Source organism: Alexandromys fortis, unplaced genomic scaffold, assembly GCF_014885135.2.
Source record: "Alexandromys fortis isolate MF-2015 unplaced genomic scaffold, M_Fortis_MF-2015_v1.1 scaffold_258, whole genome shotgun sequence".
In the NCBI taxonomy this organism is placed as follows: Eukaryota; Metazoa; Chordata; class Mammalia; order Rodentia; family Cricetidae; genus Alexandromys; species Alexandromys fortis.
In genome coordinates, this window is record NW_026068132.1 from 787,684 (window position 1) to 810,282 (window position 22,599).

Genomic DNA, 22,599 nt, shown 5'->3' on the forward strand with positions numbered 1-22,599 from the left:
TTTCTCACTAGGTCAAAACCTGCCTTTCTGCCCTGCTCAGCTTTCATAGGCGGTCCAGTCTCTCAGACCGCAGAGACAAACACAGGGCCAGAGTGCCACCTGCTGTTAGCCCTCAGGGCTTTTGTTCCCAGCCAGGGTGCTGACGGATTTCAGGTGAGCTGAGGCCGTTAGGAGTCAATGTTTTAACAATCTAGAACTCCACTTGGCTTGAGCCTCGCACACCTCTATCTAACAGTGGATGCACTTGGCACCCTAGGATCGTGACTAAGTCCCCACATCCTTCTTACGGCGCAGGTGCACCTGAGACCCCCACTGCACTCTCCTGAGTGGCACGTGTGTCCCACTTCGAACAATGGAATAAGTCTCTCCTCCCCCAGCAGCCATCAAAAACTCCCCTTTGCGGACAGTTCATATCCGCGTACAGAAAGCAGGGAGCTGATTGGGCCTAGCTGGGTTTTGAGCGCAAGCAGAGTAAGGGAGACTGTGTCCTTTGGGTGAACTTTTAAGGAGAACCCCTATTTCTCATCCTGTGCCTATGAAGAACGAGCATATGATTAAAAACCAGATGCATCATGGGAAGGGTCATGCACAGTGAGGAAAAGCTTACAGAATCCAAGCCTGTCAATCAAAATAGAGAACCACTCAAATTATGCCACTTAGCAATGAACTCCTTCCCCTAAGACCCCATTAAAGAAGCACCAGGCAATAACCCTGGGCCCTCGAGTTCTGTGGCCGTTGCTCTTCGCAATGTATTTATGATTTATACCACCACCGCTTTTGAATAAAGCTTCCTTGCTATTTGCAATTTATGAGTGCCTTTATTTCCATTCCTTGAATAAGATACCAAGAGCCTGGCAACACCCAGGTCAGACACAGACCACAGCAAGTTACTGCCACGTCTCCACGGGCAAGTTATCCACCTCAAAGATCTCCTGTACCGGCTGGCCAAAGTGGTTGTAGGTGAGGCGTAGCTTTAGTCGCAGCGTTGCCTACAAACAAAACAGAGACCAGGGAGGGTTAGGGCCCTGATTGTCCCCACGTCTCCTGTCCACAGGGTCTGACAACTCACCTTGTTAGGATTGAGGATTCTGAAGAGCTGGGTGATAGGAAGGCCACCCTGAGCTGGAATTATGTCCCCACTGGGGGCCTGTAGCTGCAGCTGGAAACTCTGAAAATGGGAGGTTTGGGCAGAGCGTAGTAAGACCTCTGGCTGGGCTCGGGCAGTCCTCCACGCTCCGTGGCTCCCAAACTGTCCACATCACTCCTTTCCGCTTCACTCAGCCTCCCACCCACCTCTACACTCTCTGGTCTTTTCTCCGAGAGTGCCTGTACTACCTCTGAAACCTAATTTTTTCTTCTTTCTTTTAGACAAAGTAGCCCAACTTGGCCTCAAACAGTGATTCCCCTGCCTCAACTTCCCAAGCTCTAGAATTACAGGCATGAGCTACCACACATGGCTGAACCCTATTTTTCCAAACCTTGGGCACAGCTGCCTGGCAAACAAAGTGGGTAACATCCTCCCTCGAGGAGTTGGTGGTGGTGGCAGTGACTAAGAGCAAGGCTGGGGTTTCCAGGGGCCGCACGAAGGTTAGGTCCAGTTGGACGCCTTCACGCTCGAACACTCGAAGACTAGGGATGGGAGCTGGAGAAGGGAGAGAGGCAGCTCAGTGCTCAGGCTTAACATAGCACAGCTATCCACTCACCCAATCAAAATGGAGCAAGCGAATCTTGGCTCTGCACTGCCCCCTTTCTAATGAGAAGCCAGACAAGCTGAGGTGAGAGCTGACCGTCTGGTGTGGGACAGGGCCACAACACGACAACAAAATGCAAGATAATCATCGCCATGATGTTAGAGGCAAGAAGTCAAAAGTAACTGGGGAGAACTAAGTTAAGCAGGGGAGAGAGGATGAGGCGGTTGACATTTAGCTGAAGCCTGAAGAGTGAGCATGAGCTAGTCATTTGAGGTGCTGGGGAAAGAACATGAAATGTCAAGTGTTTGAGGTGGAAGAATTTAGGGGTTGAAGGGGCCAGTGGAGTGGGTAGTGGGATATGATACAGCCTGGAGCGGAAATAGGCCTGCAGCCTGGGATAAGAACTACGACAAAGAAGGTCGTTTTAGAGAACCAAGACAGAACTGGCATGGGATGAAAACCTTTGCCTACTGGGATGGCGTCTCTGTCCTTGGCTCAGACAGAGAGTGACACATTTCCAGCTACTCCCTTTGCTGAGGCTTACCAGGGGCTGGAGGTGCACAGGGAAGGTCCAGGAGGTGGACCAAGGTCTCCCCGGGGGAAGGATTGAGAGGAGGAGGGTGCTGAGCATGCTCAGGAGTGTCATCCAGGAGATCGAGCAGATCCAAGAGCTTAGTGGCCTGGGAAAAAGGGCAGGGGGGTCATGGCAGGACGTGGACACCCCCAGAAGTCCTCTTTACTCAGGTCTACCAGCCTCCTCACCTGGGGCTCTGTGGGGACAGGGGCAGACGCTTCCAAGAGCTGGGCCCCGGCTTTGTTTTCCTTTCCTTCTTCATCAACGTGAGAGTCACTGCGCTCCATGAGAGGCATCTTTTCCAGGATGGCAGCCCTGAGGGGATGGAATGCAAGGGTCCCTCTGTGTGAGCCCTACGCTTGCACAGAAGCATTTAGGAACAGAAGAAGAGGGCCCTGGGCATGTGGGGTTGCATGCAGGGTTGCATGCAGGGTCGCATGCAGGGTCACATTCAGGGTCACATGGTAGGGTCGCAAGTGCCGTTCTGGTTTCCTAAGACAGTGCACTGTTGCTGGTCTCTAGACAGCAGATGAGTACTGGGAACCAGACCTATGTCAGCTATGGATGGGAGATGCTCACCACAAAGCAAGGCCATCTAGAAGGGAGCACTTGCGGAGCACGGAGTTTGAAGCTCACGTACCTCATATGGTCATATTTCTGGAAGAGCATGTTATACTCCACAGCCCGCTGCTGAAGCTCTATGTCCACACAGCTCCCATAGATGGAGACCACCTGGCGGATACGACTGGGCCACAATGTGGCCTGTGAGAAGCAATGGCAGTCAGCTTGCTCTTCCCCTCCAGGACGAGAGGGAAAGCGGAAGCCTCACAGAGTAAGGAGACATCTAATATACGTGGCTCAAAAGCAGATTCCTAAGGACTAGGGGGCCGGAGAGAGGGGCGTGTTCCTGGAGAGTTCAAAGACTAGGAGCCACAATGAAGGGACATCTTTTAAGGCCTGGGACTTCCTTCTTACTTGTTACCTCCCGGGAGCCGGGTGCTGAGCTTCATGAGGGCTGTGAGAGCATAGGCTCGGGTGGCAGGCAGGGACAGATGGGACTGCAGCACTTTCTCCAGCAGCGCCAGCACCTCTTCCTCTTCCACCTTCAGGAGTGGGCAACAGGTCATGTCCACAGGCCACGTCTGTCTTGACGAGTCCTCTCCAGTGTACCTCCCACTCCTCAGCTCTCACCTGCAAAGGCTCCGTTTCCTCACAGTTACCCTCCAGTAGGAGGTCCCCATACTCGCCGATGCACCAGGCTGCCAGCTGAGCCAGTGGTTGCTGTGTGGGGAAAGAGACACGGCTGAGCTGGCTGGGGGCCTCCTCTCTTCTAGACCCTACAGTGTTCTTTTACAGCAGATCATGGGGTTGGCAGGGAAGGGTTAAACTTGTTAGCAGGCTGTCTTGGCATTTTGGTTCCTACTGCCCTCTGGTGGGCAAGCACCGAAACTACAGGGCCTGGTCACATGATGGAGCCCTGAGAGGCTCCTTCCTAAGAAAACTGGGATGCTTTCTGTTCACTCTATTTAAGTTGACAGAGGGGAGTTACAGATATCAGCTGGCACCTGTTAATCCACTCAGCACTGAAGGTAATAACAGAAATGAATTATGCGCCAAGCTTTAACACATCTCATTTGCTCCTGAAGACTGCCTGGGAGGCCAGCATTCTAGAATGCTGAGGAAGAAAGTTGTATCTGCAGTTGCAGTCGGTAGGCACCAGGGCCAGGATAGAAGCCTAAGCAAGAGGTGGGCTTTGTCCTCGACCAGCTTCTGGCTGCTATGCTAGGAGGAAAACCACTCAAATCCTAGTGCTGGAAAGGTTGGTGAGCCGGAGCTGGGGAAGGAGAGTGAGACCTGGGAGATGTCTTCTGCTAAGGCACTGTAGAGGCGGCGCACAGAGTAGGCGTGAAGCTCCTGGGCCTCCCCAATCAGCTGGGTCAGGTTGGCCACCGCGTCATCTCTCACATAGGTGCCTGCCTGGATACGGAGAGATGTGGCCAAGTCAGAGCAGTGAGCTCTGCCCACTCCTCCCCAACTCCCCGACAACCCCATCTCACCGTGGTCAGCACGTGCAGGATGGTGTCTATGTGCCACCGCTTGCTTGGAGCAAACCTAGGGGGACATGACTCATCAGCATCCCTCCCCAGGCCGCACCCTCTGACTCCTAGGCACTTGTCATCTCACCTCTCCGCAGCCAATAGGATGCCGGAAGCACAATCAGCCCGAAGATCAGGGGGGCAGGATTCCAGAAAGGCCTGCAGCTCCCGCATCATGGCTCGCACATTGGAGCTGTTCACCAGGGCCAGGCTCAGCTCCAGGGCCCGCCTGGCAGGAGAGAGGCGTCCAGGCAGATGGCCCAGGTTACCCTGCTCTAGCTCCACTGATCTCAAACACCTTGTCCTTTAGTTCTCACTCCAGCTGCTTTGCATTTCGGCCACCAGGCACTGTGTCCTCTGCTCTGTCCCCTTCTCCCTCTGCTTACCTGCTGAGGGAGGCATCTGTTTCCTGGAGACATTCTACCACGGTGGACCGATGACGCTGCACAGCACTGTGATCGGACTGTACCAGCCGGAGCAACGACGTCAGTGCCACATACCTGGCCAGAGTCAGAGAGACCATGCCATATGAGGTCATATCCCTGGACACCCTGTGCTGCTCAGGTACAGGTAAGAGTTAGGTGGGCCAAGATGGAGGAATGCAGAAGGCCAGATGTGCAGTGCGGCAGTCTAGCCAGACACCAGGGGTTGTTACCTAATATTCTTGTCATTGTTGAGCAAGAAACGGCCAAGAATGTTAACAGCTAGAACCTATGGGAAGAAGAAGGTGAAGGCAGTCAGGGAAGAAGCCACTTGTTCAGTGGGATCTCCTCCATGATGGGCGCTGGGGAGAAGCCAGTGACCAGGACCAGCTGGGCAGGTGGAGCCACAGCTGGAGAACACATGGGGATATAATGGTACCCGGAGGCCCGCAGCAGAGTGGATGTCCATGATGGTCAGCACTGTCTCCAACAGGACGGCATTGCCTGCATTCCGGCTGGTGTCTGTGTTGGTGGCCACCTGTGTGGATGGCGAGAGAGGCATATCAGCACAGGGCTCGAGTTGCCCTGTGATTTCTAGAATCCTTCAGTGATGTGGGAGGGTCTTCTGTTTTGTGTTGATTTCATTGGTTAATAAAGAAACTGCCTTGGCCATTTGATAGGCCAGCCCTTAGGTGGGTGGAGCAGACAGAACAGAATGCTGGGAGGAAGAGGGAAGTGAGGCAATCGCCATGCCTCTCCTCTCTGGGTCAGATGCCATGGAGCCAGCCGCCGGGTCAGACATGCTGTATCTTTCCCAGTAAGCCACCACCTCGTGGTGCTACACAGATTAATAGAAATGGGTTAACCAAGATGTGAGAGATAGCCAAGAAGAGGCTAGAACTAACGGGCCAGGCAGTGTTTAAATGAATACGATTTGTGTGTTGTTATTTTGGGTGTAAAGCTAGCCGTGTGGGAGCCGAGCGGTAAGAAAAACAGGCCTGCTCACCTCCTTACTACACTTCTTCAGCCCCTAACAAAGTTCCCCAGACTCCATTGTGTTAGGACCAACCTACACACCGGGACAACAGCACAATGACACACTATGTGCTTCCTTCATGGGATTCATTGGTTTCAGGGGGACAGAAAGGCAATTATATGACCTCTGCATGATAAAAGGTCATGTGAGGAAGTTCAGGGTTGAGGGACCCTAAGAAACCACATGCCTAAGGGGTGCCTCTTACCTGGGCCAGCAGGTCATTCATGGTCTCACTGCTCTCTTCATGGTTCCGTCCCAGGATCCGAAGGAGACGAAGTATCTGGACCTGAGATTGGATGAGAGGGGTTTAGAGGATAATGCCATGGGTCTGTGGGCAGCACAGTGAGGGCTCTGACTCCCCCCACTTCCCACTCCCCCCTCACTTCCGCAGATCCCTTGGCCCCTGGCAGGAGGTAGAGTTGTGTAGAGGTAGAGTTTGGAACAGGCCTTTTTTGATTTGTCTTTCAAGACATGGTTTCTCTGCGCAGCCTTGGCTATTCTGAAATTTGTTTTGTAGACCAGGCTGGCCTTGAACTTGCATAGATGCCTCTGCCTCTGCCTCCCAAGTGCTGGAACTAAAGGCATGTGCCACCACACCTAGCTTTGAAACCAAACTGGTTACCAAACTGGATCTTCTGACTCTTTGTAACCACCTTCCATTCCCTACCCCCAGTCCTAGGGTGACTAGAACAATCCTGAGCTTGTCACTTGGACTGTGCCAAAACGGGACGTGACTACTGGCCATGGTGTTCCTGTGAAGTCTTTCCTGTTCTGAGGACACAAGTGAGCCTCAGCCTACCTGTAAGAAGGGATCGCTGACACCAGAGATGCTGTGCTCTGTTGAGTATCCTGTTGTCACCAGAGTCCGGAGGATCTGTACCAGCTGGGGTACTACCTGGAAAGAGACATGCACAGGCAGCCTTGTCCGGGCACGCCTCTTCTCTTCTCAACCAGCAGTCCCAATTCTTCACCCACCACCCGTGCTTGCCTGCCCCACGGCCTGCCCCTTCACTAGCCCACCTTGCGAAAGTGCCTGAGGGCTGCAGGGCTTCTCTCACAGAGCTCCATGATCAGCGTGATGGTGCCCAGCAGGATGCCTGGGGTCAGGGTGGGGCAGTGAATGGTGGGCCAGGCCATGGGACGGTTTGTGTGTGCACCCCCCTGGTCCAGGGAGTGGGTTTTCCTGATTTGCTTCTCACGTCATTTCAGAGCCAGACCAGAAGTGGATGGTGGAGGGCTTGTGCTCTTACCATGATGGCGCTCACGGAGCAGTTTGGCACAAGGTGGGAGGAAGATGTTGGAGAGCTCGGGATCCTTCCGAATCATGTGCACAGCAGCCAAGACAGCCTGCGGAAATCAAGGGCCTCAGATAGGGTCACGAAATTAGACTCTACACTTCTCCCACAGGGCAGGCTGGGAACACCTTCTGGAGAGGCAAACGCCTAGCGGTCTGCATCCCACCTTCTTCCGCACATAGGGGCTGGGCTGCAGGAGCAGCTTCTCCACCTCAGTGGCAAGGTCTCGGCACATCTCAGCAGAGCCCATGGCGCTCAGAGTGCACAGGGCCAGACCTTGAACTGCTTGAATCCCTTGGCTCAGGTCACTGTAGGGTTTGGAAGGATGGCCAGTCAAGAGGAAGAAAACTAGTTCTTCCCAGTACTGGTAGCAGGCAGCCTTCTGGGATTTTGCAGTTCCCACTCTCCCAACGCCCTGATTTCAAGTGCCCCAGAAGCCTCTCACTTCTTGATGCTGTTGGTAATGAGCAGATGGGCATCGTGCCTCTCATCCAATAGGAGCATCGCCCCCAGGTAGCCCACCCTCTTGTCTGTGAATCTGGGGGAGGCGATCAGTTTCAGGCACTCCATCTACAGGGGAGGAGGCAGAGCAGGAAGGGTAGTGTGAAACCACAACACTAATTTCACAGCCATATCCTTCTTAAGGCCAGATTAACTTGTGAGAAATCATATTTCATCACGCTCTCTTTAACCAGAAACTTAAGTGGAGATCCAGATCATGGCAGGCAGGTTTCAGGGACCTGTGTAGGAGTGAGGCTGGGAGAGGATGGGAAGGTGCTAAGAACGGGGTTGGCTAAGGAGTCACCACTAGGGTAATGGATAAACGGCTCAGAAACTAAAGGATTTAGCTGGGCGGAATGAGGCATGCCTGAAATCCCAACACTGAAATGGAGGTAGGGAATTTCGCTAGTTCTAAGGCCAGCCTGGGCTACATAGAGAACTTTTCTCAAAATAGTACAAAAAACTGAAGAAACACAAATGGGGTACAGATACGCAAAGGGGCCCACTGGTCATCTTCCTCAAATCCTGGAGCTATCTCAGGCCAGTACCTGTCCAAAGTGGGCGGGGTAGCCCAACATGTGGACGTAGAGCAGTTTGGCCAGCTGGCGATGCCTCTGCAGGGGGTCCCCATCGCGGAAGGAGGCCCGAATTTGGGCACACTCCTTCTGGATCACTTCCCGTTCCTGGGCCTGAGTCTTGGCCCCGCGTATCTCTTCGATTAGGTCCTGAAGTTTCAACGAAGGCACCATCCTGAGGGCAGAGCCCGGGAGTGGAAAGACTTTAACATGTTCCAGCCAGGTAGCCAGAATCGCCCTGTGCCAAGTTCTTTAAGAGCTTGCGTCCCACCACCACAACTGTGCCCACATTTACCTCCCACCTGGATCTGAAAGCCACCATCCCGCCTCGCAAGGACATTCCCACTACGCAGACGTCCTTGCCCCACCCCGTGTCTGCTTTTACTGCGCTTGCGCTAAAGCCTAGTACATTTCTCGCTTTCCTTCTCGGACTGATCTCTCATTTCTAGTTTTTCCTTCTGGATCCCTGCACTATTTCCTTTGCGAGATTTCTTGCTCCCCTTCCATCTCAGGTGGCATCAGTTTCCCGGTCCCAACCTCACCTGGCTTCGGTGTCAACTCTGCTTCTCTCCCCCTACCCAGGACTTCCTGGTACGAGACAGAGCTGGGGATGGTGCTTGGGTCCTTCCTTCTTCCCCGCCTCTACCACGGGACCCCGCCCCTCTAGGGCCGCCCAACCGTGCTTTCTTGAGATTTCTGACCTCTGGCCTCAGTCTTTTGCACTTTGGGAAAGGAGCCTAGAACGATTACAGCACCGTGGCTCCTCAGGAGGCCTCCTTTTTCACCCACCCTACTAGGTGACACTCAAGAGAGCTTGAATTTGAAATCATCGCACCCCACAGAGATGACAGTCCCCCTTTTTTGGAACTTTTTTATTAATATACTTTTTTTTTTTTGTTAAATTTCTTTGTATTTTTTTTTTCCTGCAAGACTTGGTGTTGGCGGCACGGTTGTATAACGTCAATCCCAAATTCCATGAAAGAGAAACCAGAAGTAAAGGTTGAGAAGGGGGGAAGGAGGAAGGCAGGCCAAGGAGTAAACAGAGGTTGGCTAGAAAAATAAGAAGAGAGTGTGTGGTGGGCATTCCTGGGCAAGGCCATTCCTTGAGGAAGGGGTTGGCAGGCAGCTTGCCTCTGCCTCATGCAGGGAAGGAAAGTTCCCCTGGGCTCTACCGTTCCCTCGTGTAGAGCTTTCTGTCCCCAGAGGGTTCAGCCATTTCTCAAAACAGGGCTCTTCACCCACTTCTCACCTGGGGTTGCTGTCCACCTCTGCCCTGCCTGGGGAGTGTGGGAGACATCAGCTTCCTTTGGTTGTCTTTTGTTTTCCCACCTCACAGGACTCTGAGGTGATGGGGTGGGAAGCTTGTTGCAGCTTTTGCTGCCCTTTCACTCTTATCTTGTCTCCAGCCTCCAGAAGTGCTCCCCACGACTGCCAGTACTGAGGAGCGGAGTCCTCGCTTGCTCTAGTGCCTCTAACCCTCTGCAGAAGCTTCTTCAGGCCCCTTGGGAGTTTAATCAAAGGCCACAAGTGAGTCCAGACCAACCAAATAAATCTTAGGGGGCAGAAAAGGGTAGAGAGGCGAGTGACAGAGTCTGAGAGGAGTGGGCTGGGTGCACCAAATAGATTTTTTTGTTGTTGTTGCTTTTCACATTGCTCTTGGCATGACATGCCATCCTTGGGGGTTGGAAGAGGGACTGGCTGAGGAGGAACAGAGAGGGAGCACTGAGGGAGTTTCCTGTAGCTCACTCCCTTTTCTCCCCGGGGCAAGGATCAAGTTAGGCAAGAACTTAGCTGGGTTCTGGAAGGTCTGAGTGGAGGCTTCTCTTCTTGCAGTTTTCCATTTGGGCCAGTAGGCCCCAAGTGACTCAGCCAGTGCCTTGTCTGGCATTCAGTCTCCTCTTATTTTCTTTCTCCCCTCCACTCAGATTCCAGGAGACTCCTCAGGATACCAAACCCCCACCCTGGGTGAAGTTTTGACTTAAAGGAAAGGTTGGGGAGGATATGGGGGCAATGGTCTGACTTAGATTTGTGTATCTCAGAGAAGAGAGCCAACTCTGCAGCTCTGAGGGAGAACAGCCCTTCATATGTAAACAATCTAGAGAGAGAAGGGGTTAGGTGGGAGAGAAAACGAGGAAGATCAGAGACAGGTCCAGAATAAGTGAGACCATCTCAAAGAAGAGAGGGAACGGAGAAGCAAGAGACAAAAAGAAAGGGGCACAGAAAAAAAGGAAAGAGAGAGAGAGAACACAAAGTAGGAGAGGAAAGAGAAAAAGGCAGGTCAAAGTGGGTGGAGAGGCAGGCAGCCAAAGCCAGGAGGCCAGGATGTCGCCTCAGGTGAGCAGCTGGGAGAACAGGAACGCCAGGCTGAGGTCCAGCAAGGCCACGGCTCCCACCACCAGGGGGTTGGCAGCTCCCTAAAGAGACAGAGGGTGAAGTGGGTTCAGTCCTTGAAGCCAAGTGCTAGGTTCCACCTCCCAGTCCTGGCTTTAGTAACAGAACGGAAGGGTCCCAGAATCCTCCCTGCACAGGTAGGAGTGGAAGAGTCCACCCTCATTTCAGATCTGAAGCACCTCCCTTCTTCCTACACAGGGCCCTGGCCTCACACTCTGAAGACAGGCAGCACTGCCTCCTCCCACCCACCACCACTCTCCCCCATCCTCAGCACATCATGTGGGCAAAGCAGAAGGTGCCTGGCCTTAGTAGCAGACATTGGCAGCAGCAGCCAGTACTGCAGTAAGGCAGAGGGAGGATGTGGTTGCTAGGAGATGGGAGAAGGCCTGCAATCCAATCAGAGCAGAGGGTTCTGGAGAAACTCTCCGCCTCTCCCGATTTTCTGCCTCTCCCCCCATTCCCTTCTTCCCAGGAGAGGGAGGGTGAGTGAGGGTTGGGAGGAACAATTTTTCCCTATTTCTGGGCACCAAAGAGAGAAAGTATGGAGGTGGGGGTGGGGGTGGAGCAGGAAACCGGGGCTGGAAATCACATGGAAGGAGAGCAGGAAAAAGTGGTCTGACTCTACCACTAATTCTTAGTTTGCAGCTAGGGGTAGGTTACTTAAGTGCCTGGGGTCTGTTTACTAACTGCCCCCTGAGAAGGCTGGACTTGAAGGTCTCCAAGGTTCCTCTGAGCTGGAAAGTTACCTCCCCCCCCCTTTTTTTTTTTGAAGTGGGATATGGTCCAAGACTGGCCAGGCAGAGAGGAAGCTGAGGGAAATTGAAGTCCCTCAGGGGGATTATACAGAAGTCTGGAAGGGGCGAGAGGCAGGGCTTTGCAACTAAGAGGGCATAAAGGGGGGCTCACCGGCTGGGCAGGCCTCTCGGTGGCAGCAGGCTCCTCAAGCTCTTCCATCAGGCACCCAGCATCAGGACCCCTTGAAGACAGGCCCCTCAAAACTGGTGTGGTGGCAGGCTCAGACTCTGAGCCTCCTGGGGCCCTCAGTTGGGGCAAGGACTCTTCATCTTCCCCCTCCTCCTCTCGAAGGCTTCCTGAACTGTCACTGCAGCCTCCGAGAAGTGGAGAACCATCTCTGGGTCCTGGACCCTGCATCCCGGCCTCATCCTCAGCCTCATAGCCGGCTAGTTCTTCTGCCTGCTCCCCAGGACCTCCCCACTCCTCCGGCCAAGCTTTAGGACTGGAGAAGGGACCCCAGTCCCCTCTAGGAGGCAGTGGGCTCCGGCAGGCAGGGGCTCGCCAAGGTTGGTGGGAGTGGGCGGGGCTGCTGGGCAGTTCCGGAGAGCCCTCTGAGGGAGTCAGTCCATTCTCGTATACCCCAGGGCTGTCCTCATCCAAAGGCTCTGTGTCAGAACCGCCTGAATCATGTCTGGGTCTGCGGCCTGGGCAGGAATAGCTAGGAATCAGTGGGGTTTAACTGGCCAGGAGCCAGAGACACTTGCAGCTTGATTCCTTGATTAGCACCTTCCAGGGTTCTGGTTACCTCCAGGCTCAGAGTTTCTCATCACCAGACTCCAAACCTTCCATTACCTTGCCTCATACATGCTCGGGTCCACCTCCAAGACACCCACCATCCCTTTGTCTTGTCCACCCCCAGATCTCCGTGTCCCCCACCCGCAAGTGCCTCTCCAGCTCCCCAAGGAACTCTCCCCTCCCGCAGGATACCCACACCTCACCTGGGGCCTCTAACATGGGTTGTAGGTCCTGCGCTATCAGTTTGGCCATTCGCGCTGCCTCCACAGCCTTCTCCGCGACGCTGCTGGCTGCCACTGCTTTTAGGAGGGCGTCTGCTGCCCTGTTGGGTCCCAGGGACAGGGACTTGTCTGACTTTCCGCAACATCACTTCGTCCACGCTCTGATGCTCCAGCCCCTTCCCTTCCCGACCACATCACATCTGCCTGATTTGAGCTATCTTTGGAGTCCTCATGTCTCTGCACAAAGCCGGCTGCGGGCCGGGACAGCTCCCCGACTGGTTTCTAGGCTTAGTCCTGGGCTGTATACCTGTCATCACACCCTCTCCTCGCACGCCCTTCCACCCTTAGGTCCTGTAGTAACACTTCACTCTTCCAGCTGCAGGGCCAGCTCCCCTCCTCGCAGCTCTGTTATCCACTGCTGGACTGCTCCTACTTAATGAGCCTGTGCTTTCTTGGCAACTGCTCTGCAGCCCTGTTGCCTTCGGATCCTACCAACCTCTCTTGCCCCCTAGGGTCAAACACTTTTCTGTGGGTGTAAGGCACTGTCTGGTACCCTTATCCTGCTCTGATCGCGATGATGCCCCCCACCTAGTTCAACCGCCCTTTTGTCTCTTTCCATTTTCAACTGTAAGCCTCTTTATTTAACCCTACTTCAGCCGGTCTTGATTTCCCGGCAGGGAAAGTTTTCATCTTGCTTTCGTTTGGCCTAATCTGTTGTCACAGCCTTCTCCTATGTTCCTGGTGCTGCCTCTGCCCACCCCAGTGCATCTCTGAGATCTAGAACTCTCTCTCACAGCCGGATCGCCTTTCCCTGCCAGTGTACCCGCTGTCTCACTTTCGCAGTTCTGCCCATGTAAATCCAGTCCGCCTTCTGTGCCCCACTTGCTGTCCTAGCCTGCTCCTCCTGTGTTCAGTGCGCTTTATTGTCAGACCTCGCTCCACCACTGCTTCTCAGTTCTCTGTTTTCAGATGCTTCCTCAAGTCTCCCTTCCATTCCACCCTCTGCTGTTGGGTGGTTTAGAGTCCTCCAGTCGTTGTAATCTGGACTGAAGTGAGGCACAAAGGAGCAGAAATGACCAGATGGGTCTGACTCTTTTTGGTCATGGGCCTTCTTAAAAACCATCCAAGAAAGGAAGTTAGTGTCTGGTGGTTGGTGGCGTTCATTATATTTCTAGGTCAATTCCTACTGTGTACGTTGGGCATATAGTCAGCTTCCCTCCTTCAAAGCTGCTGGGCTTAGGACTTCAGAGCCTACTGGGAGGGACATGATAACCCTGTTGTATTCGGGGTTTGGAGAATGTTTATGACTAACCCTGTCCTGGAACTGAGCTGGGTTCTGAGCGGCTCTGAGGTTCACCCTTGGGTTGGACTGAGTTACGTTGATGGCCACAAACCTGTGGCTTTTGACATGGAGGGTGTGGATTATCAAGTCTCGGCAGTAGACTTCATCTATGCTCAGGCATCAGGCCAGACTCAAGCTACCTGGCAGATGTACCTGCGGCTGAGGCTCTACTGTTACCATGGCAGCCAGCAGCCAATCAGGGTTGCCAGGCCTGTTGCTGGGGAGACCAGCCAGCTTCTTCCCACTGCCTGATCTTCTAGTTAGTGAGATCAGTTTTTTCCCCCTGCACATGCCTCCACCCTGCCGAGCCCAAAATGCTTCCTGATGCTCCGATCTCCCTCTGTCCTGGCTTATGGCCCTAGGTTCTAGTACCCATATGCTCAGACACATCTATAGATGCATATTCTCTGTCCTAGTCATCCTCAGGATGTTCACACACGTTCATACTTAATCATATTCACACACGTGCACATCAACAACAACCTGCCCATTACATAATTCAAAAATTCATTGATACATATTTGGGCATATCCTGATCATTGGCCCTCTGAAGTATCCTCGTTCCCTTTAAAGGAAACAATGCATACAAACTCAAATGGCTGTGAGCCATGTAAAGCAAGGGTCTCTGAGTTTCATTCCAAATGAATTTTGGTTATTCTTAGGTCTGTGTTATCTAATTCAGTGGTCAGAATCCATAGAACTATTAAGCACTCAAAATGTCACTGATGTGCTGTAAGTGAAAAATACATGCAATGTTTTAAAGAATCCACAAGGAATGTAAATTATAATTGGTTAAAGGATAAAATTTTTTGAAATATGGCTTAAATACAAATATATTATTCAAATTTATTTAACTTGTAACTTGTCTCTTTTTAATCTTTTTTCTTTTTCCTTTTTTTTCTTTGAGACAGAGTCTCTTTGTGTAGGCCTGGTTGTTCTGTAACTATCTCTGAAGACCAGCCTCAAACTCAGAGATCCGCCTGCCTCTGTTTCCTGAACACTGGGATTAAAGGCGTGCGCCACCACAGGTGGCTTATGTTATATTCTTCTTGGTCATTACTGCTTTAGATAACAAAGCTCTGATGCATGGAAATGTACTCTGATGTACTGAAAGAAAAGTCTTCTTTAGAGGCAAGACTCCTCCCTTCAAACCAAAGCAGAAGGAGGCAGAGAAAGACAAGCTGGTAGGCAATAGATTTCAGCTGTAAAAACTAGATCTCCACCAGGGCCAAGGCTGAAATAAAGTCAGCCTGGGAGCTAGTGAGGAAGGGACCAAGGTGTTCTGTCCAGGATGGATGCTCCCAGCCTGAGGCCTGAAGGCTGGGTGAGCTGAGCAAGAGGAAGACCAGGGAGGCTTCCGGACCCGCACAAACAGTGTCCACTGTTCCAGCTACAACAAAGGCACACGTCTCCACAAAATACACTGGGGTGCAGTCTTACTATCTCCCTCCAACACTCAGCCACCCAAAGTTACACCCACATCCACCTACAGCCTCAGGTCTAAACATGCCAACTCCATAGGCCTGCTCATGCTTCCCCACCAGGCTGTAGGCCTTGGCTCTTTCTTAGCTCTCTTTTAAGCATAGCACCCAGAGGGTCCTCTCCTCTTAAAAACCCGCTCTGATCTATGCACCAGATGCCCACCTGGCAGCAGCGATTTCCTGGCGCTGGCGGGCAGCACTCACAGCTCGACGGGCACCTTCGACAGCCCTGTCCACCTTCTCTTTGACTTTGCCCCGTCTAAGGGCTAGAGGCAGGAGGCTGCGGACACGTCCCCCGTGCACCAGCCGGTTGCGCTTGTACTTGCCCTCCTCACGGGAGCCATCGGGCCGGGTGGTGCGTCCATATCCGTGCCTTCGGTTGCCCAGCCACTCGCCTTCATAGCGCAGCCCGTTGGATCTCTGGCTCACTCCATAGCCACTGCGCCGGTCTGCACGCCATTCACCAGCGTACACCTCAGTGGCTGAGCCCTCGATGAGGGCGGGTGGCGCTGGGATAGGGGGCCCGCTGGCCTCAGAGCCCGGGGGTCCTGTACTGCCAACTTCGCTGCTCACCTCGCTGCGTAGAGACCCCCTCTTGCTGCCCAGGGAGCTGCGGCGCCCACCAGCCCGGAGCCCGCTGAGCAGCAGTGACCGGCGGAAGAATCCACCTGCTGCTGGAATGCGCTTACGGGAGGACGCCCCATCGGCGTCCCCTGGCCCCGCCAGCACGAAGCCACCTCGAGAGCCGGAGGCTGGGCTGCCTCCTTCATCTCCTGGTAGGGGTAGGGGCGGAGGTGGCGTCGGGGGGTCGCTGTGGCCCGAGTCCAGGGAGGTGCGGCGGGGTGAGCGCAGAAGCGCCGCCTGGTGGTAGGGTACACTCTGGCGCACCCCGTAGCCGTGGCGCTTCCCGGCCTGCCACTGGCCTTGGTAGGTGCCTGTGGATGTATAGGAGTTAAAGAGTCAGAACACTTCACTGGGCTCCCAGACCCAGCAATCCGTGGTCCCAAAGCCCTTGGAAGCCCAAGCGACAAGTGAAAGGGAAGTAGTTAGCGTGGAGGTCTGGGAAGGGACAGGCCAGGCGTCGTTTGGTAAGTGTGGAAGAGCAGATGAAGACATGTAGGTAGCATAAAATGCGTGGATTTTTGGCAGTGTCAGTGGACTGGGGAAAGGCAGAGGAACCAGCAGGCTGGAGTGTATGAAGGACAGGTGGCCCAGAGGCTGTGATGCACAGGCTGACAGGTGGTGGTGTGTAAAAAAATGGCACGTGACAGACAAACAGGACGGCAGAACACAAACTGACTGGAAGAATACGTTAGGTGGAGAGGGGTCAGGCAGGTAGCGAAGGTAAGTGGAAGGGGCAGGAAGATTGGGGTGAGGGAGAAGCATGCAGGAGACTGTCAAATGAGGAAGTATGACTTTGGTGGTGATGGGAGAGGCAGGAAGATGGGGGATGGGGGGATGGTGTGGTGTGAGGGACACACGGGAACACTGAAAACAGAAGGCTGGCGCACCGCACGCATATGGCTAGGGATGGAGGATGGAGGAAGGGAATAGCAGGGCGTGGAGGGCGGAAGGCTGGGGAAGGCACACGCGCCGCAGGCCGGCGGGAGGCGCACGCGGACGGGCAGACAGTAGTGGGCCGGGCCCCGCACCTCCGTCGGAGTAGGTCTCGGTGCCGTAGCCATCCTGGAAGCCGTCCTTCCAGAGCCCGGCGTAGCGCAGGCCGGACACGCTCTCCCACACGCCGCTGCGCCCCTTCAGCCCGCCCAGCCACTCGCCGCGGTAGGTCCAGCGGCTCTTGCGCTCCACGCCCAGCCCTTCGCGCTTGCCCTGCTGCCAGTGGCCCTGGTAGCTGTGTCCGCCGGGCCCCGTGAAGACACCCAACGACTCGAAGCCGTGCGCCCAGCAGCCGCTGTACTCTCCCTGGGCGCCGGGCCCGGTGCACACGCCGTAGCCATGTGCCCGCCCCGCCTCCCAGCCCCCCACGTAGCAGCCCCCGTCGTCAAAGTCGAACTTGCCCCCGGGGGACATGCATGTAGTTGGCGCGGCCTCAGCCCCCCGGCGACTCAGCGCATCCTGGGGCTGGAGAGCCGGCTGGGGGCCTGGGGGCCGGGCGAGGCCTGGGGGCGGGGGCAGTTAGACCGGGGCTGGGCGGAGGGGCCCCAGCGCGGGCAGGCAGGGCCGGACCCTCATCCTGAATGGCTGCGGAGAAAGAGGGGTGCAAGTAGAGAGCGAGGCAAGTGGAGAGCGAGGTCCCCTTCTTTGCCTGCCGCTCCCCTGCCGGTGGCTCTAAGGCATCAGCACCGCCCTCCAGCCCTCCTCCCATCCCCCCTGGGCAGCATCTTTCAGCAGCTCCCAAGCCGTGAAGGCAAGGGGGCTTTCCCATCCCTCCCAACTTGTAGAGGGTGCCTCCCGGGACTTGGGGTCCCAGCCCCGATCCCGAGCCCTACTTCTCCAACCTAGAACCCCAGAGTGTGGAGTGTGGATGGCAGTTGGAGGTGGGGGACTTGGGAGGGGCCTGGCCAGGGTCTTCCGACACCTGCTTTCCTTGGCTATATGGACCCCTCTGCCTTGATTCTTTGGCTTCGCTAGCAAACCCGGGTGCGGGGGAGGCGGAGGTAAAAATGTAGCTGGAAACCCGGACCCAGGTGGGCCGATGGTAGAATGGGGATGTGGGGGGGGGGGAGACGGTGAGGGTAGGGGTGGGCAGACTGGCGAAAGGGAGGGGACAGGTTACTCACCATGTGGGCTGGGGCTCAGGCTGCCTCCCAGGCGCAGTTTCCATGGCAGGGTCCCTCCACTCACACCTCACCCGGACAAGCCAAACCCCCTTCCCTTCCGGAAAGACTGCCACCACCAGAGAAGGAAGGTGGGGGAGCTTTGGGAGAGTCCCCTCTCTCTTCAGCTGAAGGTGCAGGCTAGTGTTGGGGGTGAGGTAGTGGCAGGGTGGGGGTGAGAATGAATGTAGGGGGAAAAATCTGCCTTGAACGGAGACAGCAAAGAGGAGCTGGGAGCTAGATGGGAAAGAGGAGGGGGCTAGCAAGAGGGGGTGTTTTTATTTTTTTCTTCTTATGGTTGGGAGAGGGAAAAAAAATCAAAATTCCAATTCCATCCCAGCACAAATCAATGTTTGCTCCAAAGCATCAAGGGGGAGGCTGGGCCAGGCAGATTTAAAGGGGCAGAGAGGAGCGGAGCGGAGAGGGTGGGGAGAAGAGTCAGTGGCAATGATGGGGGGGTGGAGAGAGGATGCCCAGGCAGAAAAAAATGGGGGCTCACTACCCCTGAGGTGAGGAAGAAGGCAGGTGGAGAGGAGAATGGGAGGCTCCGAGACCCCCACGGTGGAAAGAAACCCTGGCATGCAGGCAAGGAGTGGAGTGAGGCGGAGGGGAGGGGAGGGGAGAGGAGCTAGGGGGAGGAGCCGGCGCTTCAGATGGGGAGGCAGGGGGAGGCCAGAGCCAGGTGGGGGAGGAGAGATGCTGGGGAGACCGGGAGGGCGAGAGGGATATAAAGAATGAGGTGCAGGGGTGATAAGGCGCGGAGGGGAGAGGGGGGAATACACCCGGCATGGGAGACCTAGTCCAGTGCTGATGAGAGAGGGCTAGGAGAGAAGAAGGGGAGGACGAATGGAGGGGGACAGAAACAGATAGGGAGCCGACGAGAGCGAGCGGAATCAGGGCTGGGATGGGAGGGAGAAGGCTCTGCAGAGAAAGGGCAGCGTGGGAATAGAAATCCATCCAGGCAGGAAGAACCCAGACTGAGGCAGGAGGCCCGGAAGTGGTGTTTGTGGGGACCCTGGAGAGAGGGATGAACCGGCCAGCTGCTTGGCCCCAAGCCAGGAAGCATTTGAGCTTGGATATGGATACCTCAGTCCATTCATCTCAAATTTCTCTTCAAGGTTGTGCCCACCCTCTCACAGTTTCTGAGGCAGCTTGAAACGGGGCCCTGCCAGGAAGCCTGGCCACGCGAATACGCACTATTCTCTGTCTTCACCAACTGTTTCTGTCTGGTTGTCCCTCTGAAGGAAGTGTCGATATTTTAGTGTATGCGTGTGTGTGTGTGTGGGGGGTCAAGTTTGAGGAGGCCATCAACATCTTGGGGCTCTGGAGTCTTCTATTTTGCAGCATAGAAGTGAGGATACATAGGTGCTTGAGCAGGCTCTCGCTGTGGCCCTGCAGCCTATCACCCCCTTTCCCTGTCCACTCATCAGAGTGACACTATAACTAGACCAAACTGGTACTGACAGTCTGCAGGCGCATGCTCCTTTCCCTCCCTCCTCAGCTTCCCCAGGCTGGCTCCAGTTCTATGCCTGCCCTTAGGCATTTTAGGGAAGGAGGCACTGTCAGTCATACAGTGTGAGCAACCAATTGTATGCAATTGTTTTTCTTTTCCCATAGGGTCTGGTCCCTGTTGTCCACTCTCAGCCCCACACCTTTATATAAAGAGGACTAAAGCCCAGGAGAAGTCACTCACCAGGGACCACCCAGCAGAGGTGGCAGAGCTAGAATCGGAGCACCAGACTTTAGCTGCTTCTTTTTCTTGGTGCTGGGAATTGAATCCCGGGTCTTCGAGAAAGCATGGGCTCTATCCCTGGACTCTAGCTAGCTTGGGATTATTTGAGCCTTTCAGTTTCTCCCAGGAATATCCCCTAAGGTCAAGGGTTACACTGGGTAAAATAAAGAGTGCAAAGATTGGAATAAGTAGGGATTTCTCTTTTTGCATTGTGATTTTTTTGTTTGTTTGTTTTTCTGAGACAGGATATTTATTTATTTATTTATTTATTTTGTGAAACAGTCCTGGCTGTCTTGGAACTCACTCTGAAAACCAGTCTGGATTCAAACTTACAGAAAACCACCTGCCTCTGGCTCCTGAGTGCTGGGATTAAAGGCGTGTGCCACCACCGCCCAACATGCATTGTGTTTTTCTTATGTATTTTATGTGGTGTGTGTGTGTGTGTGTGTGTGTGAGAGAGAGAGAGAGAGAGAGAGAGAGAGAGAGAGAGAGAGAGAGAGAGAGAGAGAGAGAGAGAGATATCAGAGAACAAGTTCTTTGGAAGTCACTGTCTTCTGTTTTGTTGAGACAGCTCTTGTTTCTGCTCTGCAGTGTACTCCAGGCTCGCTGGCCAGAGCCTTGAATGGATTTTCCAGCCTCTGCCTCCCTCTGAGGAACCTTAGGCTTGTAGATGAGGGTCATTGCGTCTGATTTTACCTTGGTTCCATGGCTTGAACTCAGGTTGTAGAATCAATCAATCAATCAATCGTGTGGCAAGCTGCTGAGCCATTTCCCTGACTCACTCTGTGTTTCCCTAGAAATTTAAGCCTCCAGGGAAGGGAAAACTCTTGATTATTTTTTTGTTTTTTGAGACAGAGTCTCATTATGCAGCCCAGGTCCATAGCATTCCTTATTCTCCTGCTCCAGCCTCCTGAGTGCTGGGATTACACGCAGTGACACCACGCCCAGTAGGGACCACATCTTTAAAGAGAACAAAACAGGGCAGTAGTAGGTAGTGGGGGTGCTAGCTTAGCAGTAGAGCTTGTGCCTCACATGAACAAGGCCCAGAGTTTATTCCCAGCACCCAAACCAAACAATAACAACAATGAGAAAACCCAGGGCAGCTTTAGGTCCTCTTGGCACATGATAGTCAGTGGGGAGTTCGTTCGTTCGTTCATTCATTCATTCATTCATTCATTTCTGATTAAGTATCTACATATTTACCGTGCACTAGGAGGCTCATGTCCAGGAGCTAGCGAGCCAGTGGTCTGTGCTGTAGACTCCTTCAGTTAGTGGAGGAAACAGCTGACAAGAACGGCATAGTGAGGGCCATGGCAAGTGCATAGGGTGGGAGGAGGACTTAGAGATGGAACTTAATTTAGGTTTTCTCCCCAGGAAAGAGGAATTTAAGACAGATCCGACACAAGGGGGTTCCGAGGCGGGCACAGCGGCGCTGCCTACGCTAGATTTTCAGTCCTTCTTTCTCCACAGCGACTCTTCCAAAGTTTCCCCCTCTCCCTGAGAAAAGGGAAGCTGTACTTTGTTATTTATTTTTAGTTTTTAAACTTTGATTATTTTATGTGTATGGGTGTCTTGTGCGAATGTATGTCTGTGCACCAAGTGCCCATGGAGGCCAGAAGAGGGCATTGGTTTGTATCCCCTGGTAGTGGGGTTACAGACAGCTGTGAGCTGCTATGTGGGGGCTGGAAGTCAAACCTGGATCCTCTGGAAGAGCAGCCAATGCTCTTAACTGCTGAGCTATCTCTCTGCCCCTGCCCCTATCTTCTGTCTGCCTGCCTGCCTATCTATCTATCTATCTATCTATCTATCTATCTATCTATCTATCTATCTATCTATCTATCTATCTATCATTTGTTGCAATGTTAGTGGCCAAATGTACAATTTTACCCATGAGGTTTTCTTGCTCCCCCTCCCCTCCTCCCTCCTTCTGTTCCCTCCTCTCCCTCCTCCCCACTTGGTGAAATAGGGTCTCACTCTGAAGCTCAGACTGTCCTCAAATATGGGATGCATTCTCTGCATAGCCTCTCAGATGCTGGGATCAAAGACACATACCTTCAGATCTTGTTTTGTTTTAAATTTATTTTTTGACTGGGTCTCACTCAGGCTGCCCTTGAGCTGCTGACTCCTCTAGATTCCACCTGTTCCCTTTCCTGCTGGAGAAAGGGCGTCAGGGGTAAGTAGTTGGGAACAAGGCCTTGTTGACAGGGTAGCTGCAAACCTATTCTGAGGTACAAATTCAGGTACAGTATTTGGTGAAGTCCTGGGAAAATCTGGGAAGGGATACCCTGAAATGTATGGGACACACAGTCCTGCCCCCAGCCACCCCCCCCTATTTCCCTGAAGGAGCTAGCCTTCTGGCCTGTCACTGCGGTCAACTCTTTCAGAACAGGGACACTTGTTATTTTTATTGTTTTTTTTTTTTTTTCTTCTCCCAGAGAGTGAACTGGCTTGCTTTGTCACAGTTTACAAATGTGAAAGTGTCACGGAGAAGGAACCGGTGTGAACTGGAGCCAGGTTCTAGGCTTGGCACTCCATCCGCATTAGCTCATCCAAGCCTCACACCAACGGTAACTGAGCAGTTTGGCTGGGAGCCAGAGCTGGGCTTCAGAAACAAAGCCGAGCACTTTACCTGGTGTTTCTGAGCTACAGCTGGCCTCTAAAGTGGGGATGTTGCGGTTTAGCGAGGGCTGAAATGACGGTGTATGAACAGTATGTGTGATACTATGTGGTGATAAAACCATTTAGTATAGTGCCCTCCCAGGGCATGCTGAATCGTTTTATTTTTATAGGGACTGAATCTGGGTCTAGGTGTTATTGAACGTGCTAATACGCAGCAGCCCTCGGAGTCTAGTACATGTCAGGTTCCCGAGTTAGTATGTGTGTTCCTCATTGCTAAGACAACGTATGTAATGGAAGAAGGGTTTTTTCCTGCGTC

General features: G+C 53.7%; 2 protein-coding genes across 5 annotated transcripts; both read right to left on the reverse strand.

Annotated features, from left to right (window-relative positions):
- Positions 1-798: 798 nt before the first annotated feature.
- On the reverse strand, positions 799-8,847 carry Ap1g2 (adaptor related protein complex 1 subunit gamma 2). Of its 4 annotated transcripts, XM_050126136.1 has the most exons (22): positions 8,733-8,847; positions 8,164-8,365; positions 7,560-7,684; positions 7,281-7,422; positions 7,070-7,166; positions 6,840-6,916; positions 6,619-6,714; positions 6,025-6,105; positions 5,223-5,321; positions 5,017-5,072; positions 4,748-4,861; positions 4,450-4,590; positions 4,323-4,377; positions 4,120-4,242; positions 3,457-3,546; positions 3,241-3,368; positions 2,906-3,010; positions 2,454-2,580; positions 2,236-2,371; positions 1,479-1,642; positions 1,070-1,168; positions 799-989 (listed from the first exon to the last, which is right to left on the reverse strand). In XM_050126136.1, exons 2-22 carry the CDS (start codon positions 8,362-8,364, stop codon positions 888-890), a joined length of 2,358 nt encoding a protein of 785 aa, XP_049982093.1. In that variant the 5' UTR covers position 8,365; positions 8,733-8,847; the 3' UTR covers positions 799-887. The 4 variants fall into 4 exon arrangements, with proteins under 4 accessions (XP_049982093.1, XP_049982095.1, XP_049982096.1 ...); XM_050126138.1 differs by lacking the exons at positions 7,281-7,422; positions 7,560-7,684; XM_050126139.1 differs by lacking the exons at positions 8,164-8,365; positions 8,733-8,847 and having other exon boundaries at positions 7,243-7,684.
- A 253-nt stretch (positions 8,848-9,100) lies between these two features.
- Jph4 (junctophilin 4) lies at positions 9,101-18,529 on the reverse strand. The gene is made up of 6 exons (XM_050126195.1): positions 17,897-18,529; positions 16,808-17,357; positions 15,319-16,090; positions 12,315-12,433; positions 11,488-12,020; positions 9,101-10,604 (listed from the first exon to the last, which is right to left on the reverse strand). The coding sequence occupies exons 2-6, from the start codon at positions 17,184-17,186 to the stop codon at positions 10,521-10,523; spliced, it is 1,887 nt and encodes a 628-aa protein (XP_049982152.1). The 5' UTR covers positions 17,187-17,357; positions 17,897-18,529; the 3' UTR covers positions 9,101-10,520.
- Between the last annotated feature and the right edge of the window lie 4,070 nt (positions 18,530-22,599).